The 17026-nt window shown below is 42.3% G+C and overlaps 1 protein-coding gene and 1 long non-coding RNA gene across 2 annotated transcripts in view; both read left to right on the top strand.

Annotated features, from left to right (window-relative positions):
• Positions 1–17026, top strand: part of tmem8b (transmembrane protein 8B) — a 100801-nt gene that overhangs the window by 47815 nt on the left and 35960 nt on the right. The window contains exon 5 of the mRNA XM_076997620.1: positions 1339–1607. Coding sequence (XP_076853735.1) covers positions 1339–1607 — 269 coding nt within the window. The remainder of the gene's footprint in view (positions 1–1338; positions 1608–17026) is intronic.
• LOC143509178 (uncharacterized) lies at positions 12232–16835 on the top strand. Its single transcript, XR_013129605.1, has 3 exons — positions 12232–13390; positions 13484–13623; positions 15653–16835. It is a non-coding gene; the product is annotated as an uncharacterized LOC143509178 (long non-coding RNA).

Below are 17026 nucleotides of genomic sequence, written 5' to 3'. Positions count from 1 at the left end.
AGAATCATATTGTAATGTGGTGTGATGAACGTGCTATTAGATTCATTAGGACACTATTCGATTTCAAGGGCCAGTTAATAATATCTAAGTCTCTAGACCATTTGTATATTTCATGAAATTCTCTTTGCAACAGTTTCTGAAAGGCTACAGAGAAAGACACTTGGGATTTGTAGATTTGGCCAGTAAATTGCGGTCTTGTTATATGCACTGAGGCTCAGTGAACAATTAAATTAAGTTTTCATTTGATTAAGTTAAGCTTTCATCAGAATACGTATTACTCAGAAATTGATTTTATTTAATCAATTGTGAAATAAACATAATGGTGCAGAAAATAAAAAAGAGGATAGAACATTAAATCCTGAGCAAAACAGTTTTCTTTCTGTTGAGAAAGAGAGAGGAAGAGAAGAAAGAGGGAGAGAGAGATGAAGAGAGGGAGACACTGTTTAAATTCAAAGTAACCTGTTTATTTTCTTGGTGGATTGTGTAAACAAATTGCTTTTTGTCTGATTAAGTCTTTGATGTGTTGTTCACATTGTTTAATTATCAAACTACAAAAGGGGAGACAGAAGGCATCTTGCCATGGGTAAAAAACAGTGAAGGATGATTCATGTTTTATCTGGCTGATATTTATGAATAACCTACACTTGTCTATGCAATTCAGCAAAAATATGTGGAAGCTTTGTCACCTTGACAATAAACAGGTATTGGTATGCTAATGGCCCACCGAGTCTTAAATGCTGTTCCTCAGTATGAAGCAGGGTTACACATTTGTTGGGTTTTATTTTCATGATGTTTCATCCATAAATTAATGTGTGGTGAACAGCAACCCAAAGGGCTTTTTGCCTCTTTGTTTGTACATAAACAAGAGTTTGATAATTGCAGTCCAGAGGCCTACAAATAAATTTGCATTCCTAACCCTGAATCAAAATAAATGTGGGTTATTATTTCATAGATGCATTAAAATCACAGGACATAAATGCAATTAGTGTTACTGATTTTGATGATATGTAAATTTAAGATAACTATAAACAGAATTAAAGGGGGAATTGAATGCACTAGGGGTCTAATCTGTATATAAAAAAAACACGGTTACCAATCTGATGTGCAGAGATCACAGCATGCAGTATGGTGCTGTTATTTCTAACCCTCAGTGAACGCTGGGCCTTTGGACAATAACAGTATGCGTGACACGAGTATGTTGAGAATGGCTTGAGGGAGTTTTGTTTACTCTGTCCTGCTGTTTATGTTTCCATGCATATAACCCCACAAATGTCTGAATGGACCACATTGGAGAACAGGCTCCACCTCACTCTAATCCCTTCCCTCTGTGTCCTGCAGGGTATTTATCCCTAGCTACATCTCTTTGGTGAAGGTTCAACTGGTAGACTGCAGCACCAGAAACCGAAGCAACGATGGCTGTCCTGTGCTGGTGAAGATGAGGGCCAGGGCCCCGCCCGTGCACAACTCCAGCGCTGTGGACTGCAGAGAGAGCAAACCATGTGAGCTAGAGGTCCCGCTGCTGTCCTGGGATCAGTGGTATTACATCCTGGTGGAGCGCTACCTCAGCCCGGCAGATGTGTACTTCCGCATCGGTGTCCAGGTCAAAGGTAAAAGGTCATACAGACATCTTAAGAAGGCTAATATTATCATCATGATGAGGTCTGAATTGCTGGCTCTGCATATAATCTGCTGTTTGATTATGTTGTTGCCATCAGGTAATGGCATAGATTGTGTTACGTAGTCTGAATTCTGAAGGGCACTGTTTAGAAAGGTACATGACACCTACACACGCCCTTCATGATAAATGACAGACACACATAAACATTCATAAATACAAGTGTCATATGCTATAAAAAACTGCCTTTGTCAACTGTGGTGTCGAGATGGCATAACAAGTATGTCAAGCGACAGAATTTTGGTGACATTAGGTTGTGCCATGTCACCTCGTGGGGTCAAATGACATAGCACACGTCATGACAAATGACTTTATGGCTCAGCCTTTTTCTTTCAGCCTTTCAGGCTTTTTTCAAGGTGACTACAAAATGATGACAAAATGTCACAGGCCGCCAAGTACGACCATTGGTCAAACTGAACAGAAGTGAGAACTTCACAAAGACGCTCTGCAGTACCTCCTGTGCTGTCGTGACACAAAATGACGGATTTTGCAGTGATGCTGCGCTTCAGTTATTCCCTTTTTGATTTTTTGGCTGTTTTAATTGACTTTATGAGAGTCAGTAACTCACGACTGCTGTTTGCCTCCTTGTGAAAATCAGCGTGGTGAAGCTGAATTAGCGGCATTAAGCTGAATTAGCGGCATCTGCGACAGTGGAGCCTGCAAAAAATAAAGCATCAATTCCTCCCCAGTAAAGGGCCAGATTTTGTCCAGCTGAGGCCCTGTGATGCGGCGTGAAGCACTTCAGTGTGCACATGCCTTCACGTCACAGGTGAGAATCCCAGAGATGGCCCGACTGTGATGGGAACATGTTGGCCCAAAACTGCTCTGCTGGCGGGGGAATCTCTGCACGCCCACCCCACGGCATGGTGCAATTTTCAGATGCCCCAATCCACGCCAGGGCTGGTGGAAATGTATCAGCCTGGCACCATCAGGACTAAAGGGGAACAGCTTGATGACCTGACATGGGATCCATTAATTCTTTATTGGGATTTATAGTCACAAATGTTGATAGCATATGGTTCCCGCCCATTGCCGGGTGTCAGTGCCTGATTGCTTACCGATTAAGGCATTCGGGCATAGGATGGGCCATCGGAACACTGGGATTTCACCGCAATGAGCATTTTTCCCCATTTGAACCAGGTGGAGTGGTGAAATGGGGCATTGCCATAAATCTCAGTGAGGAACTGGGAGTCTCACCGGGCAGAGACAAGGCCACTATCATGGACTAGAGTCGATGCCATTACTCTGTGTGATGGTACGATGGAGTGTTGGTGAATACCGCAGCACTCTGCATCTTTAGCGAATGTGATAAATACGGCAATTGGGTTGTGCAGAAAGTGTGAAAGAGAAGAGAGATTCGATGCAATCAGCTGTGTCGTACTGTTGAAACAGAGCATCGAATCCCCATCCTAAAAGTGTTCCTTGTGGAATTTAAGAGAAAAATACTCCATTTCCAAACCTGCTTGTTTTTTTTCTACTTCCAAATAAACATAATGGACACTTCATTTTATACCGAAACATGAACGTAGAAATTGACTGATTGCCTTATCAATACTACTTTGCATGTTTTTTTCTAAAGTTTTTGTCTCTGATGGGCCGCTTTCTCTCATGGCTTTTCTACTTTTCCCATACAAATGCCAAAAGTCGGAAGGCATTCTGTGATCCACACCTCTGTAAATCAGAACGCTTAGTGCTCCTTACGTTTAGTAAGTAACGCTGCCTCAATTTCCCTTTTTCAGAGATCCATTTTTCTTCCAGACTTATCTAGCTTGCATCTTGAAGGTGGGCTAATAATTCAAAGATTAGCAGCAACAATATGCCTAATTCCTTTGTTGTATGTAAGGGAGACGGATATGAAAACGCTTTTCATCTCGGCAAATTTATAAACAACTGAATGAACCTTTTAAGACTATCTGATGGAGGTGTGAATGGAATGGCAGACAACAGCATAAGAAACAAAAAAATAAGGCCAAATATACATTTTAATGAACAATATTCAGTGGCTTTTTAATACCTAGCTGTGAAACACTCCCACATGGGGTGAAATGAATGCCCAGTAGTGACAAAGTGCCTTTATTCGGTTTCATGAGAATAGCACATTAGAATTACAGATAATGGAGAAATCGTGGAACACACCATCAGTAGAGAAGCCAGTATCAAAAAGGAATTTATAAGATGCACTGGCCAATGCAGTTGCAGTATCATAGTGTGCTTATCCATTTTCTGTGCCAATGAAATGTATAATTTGCTTTGGTCACAGTGAAATTAGCCATTTAAAGCAGATAAATTAAGGATACATCATCCTGGTCAACCCACTCACATTTTGCAAAGCTTCTGGTTCTATGTAAGCAGATTTTGCCTGTTGTTTTAAAGTTTTATATGAGAAAACTTTAAGGTCAGCCTTTGTGTTAGAAAAACAGAATGAAATACCCCGTTCTCATTCGCAGTTAATAAACAACACAGAGTTCTCCACATGTAGCTCACCTGTGCAACTCTGTATTCGTGAAACCCAGAGTAGGCGAGATTACAACAAATTGCCCTGGTATATCTACAGTTACAGGCACATACTGAAGCTAATGAAACTAGGCCAGAGCTGGATGGGGATGAAAAGAAGACCATGGCATTTTTTTTCCTACTGGCCAGCAGTAACATCTACAGTGTCAACAGAGAGAAGACCAAACATACTCTATGTCCCCGTACAAATGAGGACATCAGTGTTCAGTTTTACCCAAGTGATGCATTGGGACAAACAAGTGAGAAGTGAAGAAAACATATCGACGCAGTTAGCCAAACCCGCAAGTTAATAGCGTGAGGAAAGAAGTAACGGGGAAAAACGGATCCAAGCAGATGATTTCAACCAGGTTTACGTGAAGGAATCTAATTAGATGGTGGGAGTAGTTAATCAGATGGTGGAAGCTGTTTAAAGTACCTTGTAGCATGGCAACACACTCGAAGGACGCACTCTTTTCTGGAAAGTTTTGCTAAGTTATGGAAAATCAAATCCAAATACAGCAAGACAACAAAAGCAGCTGGAAAAAGTGAAGTAATTAAAAAATTTTGAATAAAGAACATAATACTTTGAAAGCAATGGACCATTTACCTTGCTTGCTTAATTAGATTCTGTGCAATGCCAAAATGTTACCCCGACCAGAATGCACACTAGGCTGTGTGCCAGCTAAGAAATCTCAGACTCATATTCTCATGCAGAATATCGCGCTGCTCTGCGTCAACTCGATGGCGTTCACACCGCGGTGTCACAGGAACGGACAAAGCACATCTACTCATTATGCCTCGTCTCTTTCTTCCGTTCTTCATTAGGCTTCTCCGTGCACGTGCTTCCACCAGGCTCCGTGGCGCAGTGATCTCCGAAGGCTCTTTGTTCATCGCCATGTCGCTCGGTGCCGCCGCTACCAGGGGAAGGAAAACGGGAATCGGGGGAGGGCCATTGATGTCCAATGAGGCTGAAAAGCTCTCAGACCAGCTTAGGCGAAGCAGGCAGGAGGGAAACAATTGGCTATGATGGGCCGATCTACCCACGGACCGTGTTATTGCTCTGGGTGAGGCGAAGGGGGCGAAACCTGTCTGCCTCTCAAATTGCATTGTGTACCGAGCCATTAATAAATGGCGCGTGGAGTAACCACGGTGCAGTTTATCGCTCTCGAGGCCGAGAGCCGGGCCTGCTTCGCTTCCAAAATGTGAGCGTTGATGTGAGCTTCTTTTTAAAAAATACGTTTATACATCATTCGGCACGTTTAAATTGGTGGCGGGATGTTTTACTATAGACACTGCTGGCATTCCGCAGCACACCAAAGCATGGGAGTGCAAGTTAATGGAGTGGCCCTGCTGGTTAGTGGCTACTTATATTTCATATGATCGGGGGATCACAGCTGCGTTTTACAGCACGCACCCTTAACGACGCGGTTTATTATAGTGAGGGAGGCTGACCGGTTTATTATTTCATGACCAAAGGCCTCGTTAGCGCTGGTTCTGTAAAAGCCAGGGAAAGGAGGAGTAGGAGCAGATTTTTTATTTAAAGTGGCATTCATCTTCTGTAACTAGTGCTGTCATCTTTACGATGTAAATAATCAGACAGTGGCAATGATAGACAGATCATTCTCAAATAGTACGTTTGAGGTAATGTTGAACTGAAATTGAAAATGAACATGCATTGACATTTAAAATTATACAACAGGAACACTACAACACACATAAATATATGTGCACACATACAGATATACTTATATATATGAAATATGTAAATGCATTTACATTTAAAATTATGCAACAGCACACACACACACACACACACACACACACACATATATATGCATACATATACAGATATACTTGTATATATGAAATATATAAATGTAAATGAACAGAGCCACAGCTCATCTTGGCTGGCTAAGGAAAACACATATAAGATTACACTGCCAGATGTAACCCAGAAACAGAAAACCAAGGATACACTTGACAAATAAACTGTATGCAGGTGTGGTAGCTGGCTTTGAAAACAAAGTTTTAATGAACAAAAAGAAAATTCTAGAATATACTAGAATGGGAGGAGTCAGGGAAGCTGGATGTGTGATACATAGCTTTGGCTTTGAACAATGGCTCAGATACCATTATTGTTGACCTAATAATTTTATTTGCTTTAACTCACTGAATGGTGTATCACTATTTTGTAAGCCAATAGCACAAGGTACATCTATAAGGTGAGAAATTACAAGGTACACCTGTAAGGTTAGAAATCAGGCCTGGGAATGTGGAAAGTTTTGGACCGGGTGATTCAATCTTTTAAACCCGTGCCTGGTTAAGTGTGCATCCCATGTGCTGAAAAGGAGCCTGGATCTTGAAGGCCCTCAACACCAACTAGAACTGAAGATGCTAGAAGATGTATCTAGTGTATCTAGCTCGTGCTTTTGCTTCGTTCCGCCTCATTTCCTGAATTCAGCAGAAAGCGCTAATAATTAAACAAGGCTTCCACTGACCTGGAACATTGGTAAGCCACTCCAGTCTGGCTGCTCTGTTAGACTACGTGCCCTGTAAACCCTGACCTTGTAGCACCAGTGCCGCACCCCCTCCCCCAACCCCTCCCCCTCACAAACCCAACTTTTTTGGTCAGCGCTTTTGTCGGACCTAATTGTTTCCCGCGGTGTTCTTCTCTGCCCTCCTTCTCAGATCGATTTCAGCGAATAGCAGACGCTGGCACCCTGCCATGGGCTCTGGGCTCTTGAACGCTGGCCACCCACCAGTTGAACTCTCGTTTTCCCGCTCTCCTTCCCACACTGGCCGGCCTGTTTAACTTGCAATATACGCAGGGTCAGGGGAGAGTACAAAACATCCAGGGATTCAGTAGAAACTTTCCTGACTGGAATGTATGGGTGTGAGTTTTGGGGTCATCCAGATGCTATAGGAGCAGGATGCAATTTCCTCTCTGGCTCTGCTTTTAAATTATGTTTTATCTTTGTTAAAGCAAAAGCTACCATTGCAGAAAAATAATATGGCAATTCATTAAAACCCAATGTGTTGCTCTGATGAACTGAACCGGTAACCTATTATTGAATTTGATTCCTTGTTAGATTGTGGTCGATAGCAATGTTCTAAATGGTTATGGTATAACAGAATTTCACTCATTGTACACTCTCCACACCCCTTATTGGAAGCACCATTTTATTATTCACCATGTATGTGTACAATTGGTGTAGCACATCTGTTTATATGCTTGTGTGTGGTAATGTTCCTTGAGCCTTTAATCAGTAGTCATTTTTCAAAATTCAGAAAGCTGTTGCCTAGATACTTTTGGGTGATGAGATTCCCTGACGTCTAGCAACACAAACAGTGGTGATGTGTTGGATAAACTTGCATCAGCTCAACACACCAAACCATGTTACTACTGTCAGTGTAACACCCAGTGAGCAGTGGCCCTGTGGTCAGAAAGCACAGATGGTAAAAGACAGCTAACACACTGTGAATGCCAACAGTCTAAAGTCTGAAATTGTATGTCTATAAAACGCAAGAGGTGGCCCTAATAAAGTGGCCAGTGAGCATAGGTACAAGGTAGATGTTTCTAATAAAATGGCTGGCGAATTAACCTTTCGTTTAACTTTATAGTGAATACCTTGATGTCTTAAATCTCTTTGAAATGCCACGATCCTTCACTCCTCCCGGATGAGTGTATTCTGCTCAGCTCCGTGAATCATGAACCCATGTCCTCAAAATGCAGCATGTCAAAACAAACGGAGAGACACCGACAAAACAAATTTGTTTTTCACTTCAGACAGGCATTAAAGTTTTATGAGCTTGGCCTCAAGTTTTCTGGCGTGTGTTTTGTTGATCATTTGTAGCCACTTCAATCCGAAGCTACATGATGTTTTTCGGTCTTGCTTTTTTATCCATAGCTACTGTTTATCTTCTGTGACTATGGATCTTTAATTTCCCACTTTACCACACCATACACACGCACGCACACACGCCACATCATTTGTGTGGTGAAGGTTTAAAAGGCAGTGCAAACTGTCTATTGCTTAACCTGGAGCGTATCGTGGCTCTAAAATATGGGACCTGGAGGCTGTGAGATGAATATGGCTGAGTGGCTTTATTAAGACCTCTCACTGGAGTCGCTGTCCAAACAGGCCGAGTGATCAAACACGGGGGCAAACGAGCAACAGGCAGACCAAAGTGAACAATAATGGGAAAAGCTCCAGAAGCACGACCCCGGCTAATTAACGGGGAGTAAATATGAGCAGAACCTCAATATGCACCGGAAGACCCACATCAACCAGTAAGCAGGCCATGGTAATGTGATCGTAAGCTCACGGGTGTCGAGTGTGATGAAAACGAGCAGGGGCTGAGACTGAGATGGAGAGGACTAGATCACAAATATCCAATGATGTCACACACGCTGCACTGACAGTGTTTCACAATCGCCAGCGTTTCTCTTCATCTCCCGTTTCTGTTTAGCCATGAGTCACAGGCCTTCTTTCAGGTGTTTAGAGGACTACTGATCTCCAGCTCAGCTGTGGCTTCTTCTACAAATCTTATTCATTAGAATGTACAAAGGAGCCAGCTTCCTTGGGTCTTTTAATGAGTCATAGTAACAGCTCAAACAATAGGACCACTGCTGGTTTTAGCTAGCATATACAAACTGTTTTCTCTCCGTCTTTCATTCTGTTCTTTTCCCCCCTGGCTTTCATCCTCTTCCCTACATACAAAACAGTTAAGCATATATTTTTTTTAAACTAACAATCAGCGGTGGAGCTAATTGCCTTAATGGCCTGTTAAAATACAGTTTCCGGAGAGATGTGTCAATGAGATAAGGCTCTGGTTAATCTTTCAGTTCTAAGAAGCTTTCTATTAAAACCACACTTGCTTCTCAGTGAGGTAGAATTTTCCATGTTTGCAGCCCCTGTTTTCACTCATTTCGTTGCCGTTGGTAACACTGCGGCAGCCCTCTTGATAGTATCTTTAATCGCGATCATCGCTCATTAGCTTTGGGCTTGGGGGAGCCCTCATCCCCTTTCCTCAGCTGAGTGACACTCCGGAAGCTAAATTGAAGTTGACAGTCTCGGGATTTTGGAAAGCGTTTTCCAACACAATGGGCTTCCAGACACGTTATGAGCACTCTCTGTCACACGCCTGTAATTGAAGCATCAGCAAAGGAGATGGGAGCTGTAGCACACGTCACACATGCTAACTTTATTTTGCCACCTTTTGTAGGGGTTTGCATCGGTGGAGCTTCACAACTTCAGTATTTCTTTTGCATGTTTTTCTCCCACCCTGTATTTAAATACAAATGAAGTTTAGGTAGATCTAAAAAGATGTTAACCTTTTTGTGTTGCTTTGAAAGGGATGATGCTTCAGGGAACCTTAACTAAAACTAATGCATCTCCATCCCAAAACAGATGACTTTCAGTGTCTTAAACCAGAAAGTACTACAAAGCTCCTTCAGCCAAAAGCATTTTAATTTTATGCATTTTAATCATTTTAGACATTAACTACTAGCTACTGTTTAATGTGATCCATTTGATGTTTGAGGGAGACCACCTAGATCCTTCATGTAAAAAAGTCAAAGGGTTTAGATACGGATCCAGAATTGCTTCATTAATGCAGCAGGTAGACAAGAAGCAAAAACAGGATTCATCAGCGCACAGGAAACACCACAGAACAGACAAGCGTAAATAACCACATACAGGTTCTGTGTACTTAGAAATACCCAGAACTGCAGAATGAACTGCCAAGTCTTTTCAGACTGCATGAGAATGAGCCAATATATTTTGGATGTGGAAAGAAGCTGAAATGAGAAACAGGTGTGTGGGCGTGATGGTCAGGTGTCGGTAATGCTGATGGATCGGTGAAATTGTGAAATTAGATGAAAATGATGCGACGCAACATAATGACTCTCAACAATCAATCAGTTCAACAATCCCACAGTTAATTGTCTGACACAATCAGCAAGATGTCTGCATCGCTAGATTTTTCTTTTATTAGACCTCTGTGTATTTGCATGACATTTCATTTGTAAATATAATAGTCTCTAGATCCACCCATGCCTTGACTTAATCTCACAGCACAACCTGCCTCCTCAATAAAATATAACCTCATCTATATGATGGACAGTGAAGACATGATCAGGAGATCATTTGCACCTGTGATTTGAAAGAACTTTCCCTGTTTTGACAATACTGGATACTGTGTTCTTTTTACCTAAGGCCAGTTGCTTTATTGCATATCCTGGCATATATTGCACAGCAATTGCCATGACTTTGCAATGACCAACCTTCATGGAGCCATAAAACGATTTCACACGGGCGGATTGCATTTTTATTGACTCTCAGTGGCCCCCCCTTGCCAAATTGCAGGAGAGGCATCTCGGGGGGGAAGGCAGCACCAAATGCAGGGGTTAAGGGTAAAATTGGATTCATAAAGTTCAGTTTGTGAAGCTTTGAGGATGTCTATAGGCTGACCCGGCCTGACGTGGCTCAGTCAATGCTCCAGTCTTGGGGATGAAGAGCCTTGGGCCTCTTTGTGAACCTGGACCTCTCACAGAGGTGGCGAGGAGCCGCGTTTCAGCAGAGAGATCAAAACAGCCACTCGGGGAGACAAAGCAGCGGTTGCCCTCAAAGCTGACACATTGACGGGTGCTAATAGTTGGCAATAATGAGAGGCAGCCATGTCTGATTTCCTGCCAACGTGATTGATGCATGACGGCAAAGGCAGTCAGAGCTACAGAAAGCACAAAAAGCCCCTCCCCCGTACCTCAGTCTCAACAGTGAGCATCGGCTCCAGCTCAGAACCACCGCCGTGCCAGCCAAACGTCAGGAAACTGTAGTGGAGTCACTTCAGCGTGCCCACCACGGTCATGGCCACGGCTAAGCAGCACACTACGTTTTTAGGTCACCTCACCTGCATACTTGAACCTGCACATTAATGATCACTCATTATCCTTGCAAGTAGTACCAGACGTCCAGGATGGCCAAACACAGCCAATGGACAATGACCTGCTGTGGTTGATATAACAAAGACATAATCTTTGTGTCCTTTGATGGAAACCTGAAATCTGCTTTTGCAGTCTCGTGACCCTTCTGTTGAGTTACTTACTCAACTGCGCTGACCTGCTACACCAAAATTATGTTTCATAGCACAATACCATTCCAGTGATACAGAGTTACATAAAGCGTGATCAATTTTCAGGCTTGATATGGGGGGGGGGGGGGGCACAAGAGTATCTTATTAGCTTTTAGTTCCTCTGTCAATGAAAAAGTAAACCATGAAAACACACACATGTGCACACATGAATGCGCAAACACAAACATACACACAGTCACTTACAATTTCTTGAAGCTTTGTAAATAAATATTTCCCGTGATAAAATTGCAGAATTTTTATTTTCTTGATTGAATGACCTGACTTTCTGGCTTTGCCTTTTTGGAATAATTAAAACAGTGAAAGAAAAAAAAAAGAACTTCCGCTGTTTATCATTGATTTTCATTACAGCTAATTTTTCCATTCTTTCTATTTTTAATCAAGTGTTTGCAAATGATAATGTGAGACAGCTGCTGCCACTCCACACAGCATTATTTCCTCTCAGATGAAGGACCCTGGTTCTTTTGCCCAAAGCTCCACATTACTTGATATAATTATACCTTTGTGATCTGTTTATTTGTTTAATCTTCCAATATCCCTTGCATTTTGGGATGCAGTTTTCTCACAAATGAAAACAACAGTGATTGCATGTAGTCACATTGTATTTGCACACTTCAATTTAAATTAAATGATTTAAAGAAGGGTATGCTGTGTACGTTAAATTAATAATAAATAATACATTTGCATCCAGCTGTAACACCATGATCATGCGCACACCATTTCTTCCAGAGATTAGAGATAAAAAAAAATAATTTAAAACGACTTTAGCAGCGAAAAGCACTGCTCTCCAAGTAAACATTGTCTTTCTGTTAATGGCCCAAACGCACTTGGTCAGCACTTGTGCTGATATGGCCACAGGCCTCCCAGTTAAATTGTGCAGTCAATTAGGGAAACAAAGCAGCGCTCGAGCGGCTGCGCGAGACATCGGTCTCAGTAAACTAATTACCCGCAGTGAGCTCAACACAGCAAAGCAAACAAGTTAGGACGAAGCGGCTATTGCTACAGAGCTTATCCGATACGGCGGGGTAGCGTTAAGGATTGATCATAAAGTGATTAAATCGCGAGCATTAAATGCGGAGCGTCGCTCTGTAAAATGTATCTTGACGAAAGTGCAGGGCAGTTTTTATCGGCCATTTCAAGCTGCTTGATCAGAGAATTATGATTGGTGCGTCATTTCTTTCTGTTTAATGTCAGCGTATTAAAAGCATTGGACAAAAGATAGCACAGTAAAAGCTAAATAACATTACACCAGTTAAAAAAACAGAGTTCCTTTTTATATTGTTGTTGCCAACGTTGATTGCAGTGTAATTTTTAATGGAATAATCAACCAAAATATGGTCGTAGGAAATCAAACGTATCCTTTCACGTGCGCAGATTATGAGGCGGTTTATTTCGTAAGTGTTTGCTGTTGGAACAGCATGTCTGGTCCCGTCTGCCTTCTCCACGTGACGATACTGTCTATTACTACTACAGCCCAAACAAAAAGTAAATACACGTTTGCGCGCGAGGCCTCTCAAATCTTCAACGTCTGCAGCCTGTCAGCGTCCTGGAGTGTTTTTGAGAATCGGCTACTTTTTCTTCTTCTTTTTTTGTATTCCAGCCTCTGAAGATCTGAGCATTGCATTTGATAAGAATAGTGCTGCCTTGGGGTCCGCGGGGGTGCTCAGACTGCTTTCATCTCCAAGCCTGGAAAGTGCATCTCGGAGTATTCTCTGGCTCAGTGTATTTCCCATTTGGGGGGGAAAAATCCCATGGAAATTTTACCTCTCTGATACTGCCATGGATGATTTCCGCAAATACTTTGGTGGACCATCGCTTCTCTTTCATCTGACATTTTGTCTGCGTGAGCAGAAGAAACATCTTGTTCCACTTCACTTTGTAGTTGCCACAAAGGATGAGATAAAGGCGTTTAGACGTGACATGCCGGTCTTCTAACCACTCGCAAGTGGAACTTCATGCCTAGTTTGTTGAGTAATTCACATTCAAAAGGGAATAACATGACTCTGAAATCATGCTGTGATGTTCCCGAGGTGTGGAGATGTGAAAACACAACTTTCAGATGCCTTCAAGGTAAAAAAAAAAAACCACACACACAGATTTTGCGTGTGAAATATTAAGTACTTAGAGCAACCTAGGAATTTTTAAAACTGTAAACTGTCACAGAGAATGCAAACTCATTGAAGGATGAAGGAAAGGGCTGAAACCGAAGAATGTTCGTGCTTGGTGGTGTTTACTGGTGATTGGCTTGCAGTGGTTTAAAGGAAAGAAGACATCAAGCCTGACAAGTTCCACAAACTGAAAAGGTGAGAACTGAACCCAGCTAGTTCAACCAGCATTAACAGGGCTATTACAAGAGTGGCCTGTTGGTCCTGTTTTCGGACAGATGATCATGTTTTAGGGTAGATGTCCGGTTTTAGGCCAGATATCTGGTTTTTCAGCTTCCTGTCCTCTGGCCAGCAGGATGTCTGGACAGACCTATGTTCATCCTTCTGGAATGAACTGGTAGTGGCTTACGTGTGACTGAGTCACATATAAATACAAATACCTTGTATGTCTTTGGTTTCATATGCCTCATCTACCAGCTAAATGCAGACAATCAGCACTGTATATGCTTTAGTTCTAAGTTGTCAGTACATCCTTTCCTTTCAAAGAGTAGGAAAGATGTATTTCATGCCTTCTGAACCAGATGCCAGGCTTAAATACTGCAACCTGGTGCCAAGTTTCATGAATAAAACATTAATTTATATTACAGACTTCTAGATCAAATTGATCGGCTCCGTTAGCTAGCTACATAGTTTATAGTTTTAATTTTTTGTTGCCATGCCATATTCTCACCCCTTGGTGTGTCCTCCTTTTAGGAGTTATTAAAGTGACCACCCTAGCCATTAGTGTTAGGAAAAGCAATAATTCACACACTGTAAAGAGGTGGACTGTATAAACAGGAAGTGATTATTTATACAGGAAGTGATTACATGGACAGAAAAACAAAAAGTGAATTGCATTGAGGTGAGGCAGAATATGACTGCGGTTTACGGAAACCATGGGTCAGGGTCATGGTGCCCATTACATGAGCATGCCCACAATTAAAGCACATATCGAACAGAGATATTGGTGCTACAGGGCTATAATATTAATTTATTTACTTATTTTTAATTGCACTCGAGTTAAAAGTCAGTGTAGGCTGTCAAGACACTGCCAAAAAGTAAGGGTCTACTCTGACAGATTAAGCTCTAATTAACAGGTCTGTTTTTTTTTTTTTTTTGTTTCCTCTTCGTTCATATTTTCATTTGCCTGAGGTTCATTAAATTGGCTCTTATAGCGTGGTGTTGAAGCAAGGGCAGTTGGAGGTGCAACAATGAAAACGTGCAAATCATTTTAAACCTTAAGTGCCAGACCTTACCTACATCAAAGGGTCAGCGGTCTGGACAGTAAAAAAAAAAAAATACAATGAACAAGGAACAGACAGGGATTCAGATCTTGTGGAGGCTAGATACCTCGAAAGATATCAAATGTGCTCCAGAACGATAAGCACCTTTTTGACATCACCCTTGCATTTGCTGTTGTGGGGGAGAAGAGATTTCGGGTGGGGGCTGGGGGGGACATTTATCATGGGCAAGAAAAGGGGGGAAAAAAGGCAGTCAGACGTAAACAAGTCTCTTCACAAGAGCTCTTATCACAGCAGGGAGGGGCAAAGACGCAGTCTCCCTAAGTCTGTTGACCCATCCTTATCAGGACCCCAGGGAATCAGAGAGGCAATTAAAATGGGTTTAGCGTGTTAGGTTTTCCACGGGCTACCGAGTTAAAGAACACAATTAAATTCATTGTGTGTATGGCGATGTTGCAAGGAGACAAGCAGTACTTTAGCTTGCACCTACACAGCATATGAGAAGGAGTTTGGATGTCTGGATGACACGTTAAAGGAGGCAACACTCAGAAATGTGCTTGTGAAATAACACAGAAAGGTACTTAAAAGTGTGGCCTACAAGCCCCACTTTTAAGTGATTTGGTATGTCTTTTGTTGTACAAATCTCCCAACTCTGTGTCTTTTGAATGAGTGTGGAAGTCTTACAAACACTCCCATGAATGAGTTGATTAGGTCTTATTTCTCAGACTCACTGCCCACAGGTGAAGGCCGCACATATTAAACTTTAAGCCCATTTTGCATGGACAGACTTCCTGCATTAGACAGGAAGATCTTATGAGGTGTAAAACGACCTCAGTAGACATTGCCCTCAGATAAAGCTGCAATTCTAGAAAGAGCTTTGCGTCTGCTCCAGACATTGTCTCTAATAAAGCCGGGACGGGGCTGTCTGCCTTTTTTTCATCCGACAGAAAGGCCCCGCTCATGTAAGGTCTGCTGTCAGCCGTGCGTCCCAGGCGAGGGGGACGTAGCGTCTGCCCGCAGGGTGTCTGCGCCCCGTCCGTGGATCGCGTCTGGAGCCCTGGGCTAGCGGCAGTGGTTGGGAGGCAAGCGCTCGTCTCCCCCGCTGGGAGCCACAGGACACGTTAGACAGCGATTCCTCCCCGAGGAGACGCTGGCTCACTGCCTGCACACAGCACTCGTCCTGGAAATCACCGGTGCTGCTCCACCGCCGAACTGAATCCTTAACATCCTTCAGTCTTCGACGAACTCCATTCACATTCTGAAAATCACGACGATGTGTTACTCAGTGACGTCCTCTGTGGTGCTGTCAGAAGGGGATTTAAAGCCATAATCGGGGTGATTTTGCATGTAAATTGATCAACATCAACCTGCTTTTAATACTCTGTTGGGGTTCATTGCCATTTTTGTTTATCTAGTTGAACAGGAACACCATGAGTGTCTTTGTGTGTGTGTGTGTGTCTTATGATTCATCATTTATTACATGCATGTCATACGCACCTCCCTTAAAGCTTTGGAATGTCGTTACATATTTTATGAAGATCAACTTACGGATTGTTCTTCGGTATATCTGCATTCATCAACTGGAAATCTTTCTTCTCCTCCATTCAGTGCTGCAATGCAAAGCTAGTACTATTTCAAGCTGTTCTTCTATATAGTTATCACTCTGTGCCTTCTTTGACCTGATGAGCAGTTTGAAAAGGGTCAGATCTGTCTAGCTGCCTGAGATTAATCTCCCTCTTGTGACGGGTTGGCCATCGCTGATTTCTGGAATGTTCCACCTGTCAGAAATCTGTCAGGCTTCACCTGCAGCTATCCTCGGAGAGCTTCTCTGATTTGGTGCTGTAAGAAAGACAAAAAGCTGCTCAACTAGGGGGCTCACAGTGTGACAGAAAGGGATATGGCTAAATGCATAAAAGACACTACTAAATATGAATGTGACTGGCAGGTAGCTAAGGTAACCAAGTGAAAAGCACCAAACAGTAAAAAGTCCAAACAAATGGATCTGATGTACCAGTTAACATTTAGTTTCATTTTCAAAAACACTGGATTATACAATATCTCTGTGGACAGGAACTGCTGTTGGTTTTAGTGATGTTTAAAAACACGTAACCTCTTGAATTTAATAAATTCCTAAAGATTTCTAAAGATACTATATAGTATGCCTCAAAATAGAGTGCATTGTGACTGGGAATTGTGACTGAAGAGTCTTGTTTTACTGAATGTCTAGAGGTGGGTAGAGTATTCAACAATTTTACTCAAGTAAAAGTACAGTTACTTGAACCAAATTTTACTCAAGTAAAAGTAAAAGTATGCATCCCAAA

The sequence above is a fragment of the Brachyhypopomus gauderio genome, chromosome 3 (assembly GCF_052324685.1).
Source record: "Brachyhypopomus gauderio isolate BG-103 chromosome 3, BGAUD_0.2, whole genome shotgun sequence".
Classification (NCBI taxonomy): domain Eukaryota; kingdom Metazoa; phylum Chordata; class Actinopteri; order Gymnotiformes; family Hypopomidae; genus Brachyhypopomus; species Brachyhypopomus gauderio.
Note: the sequence above shows the minus strand (reverse complement) of the source record. Positions and strands in the feature narration are given on the sequence as shown.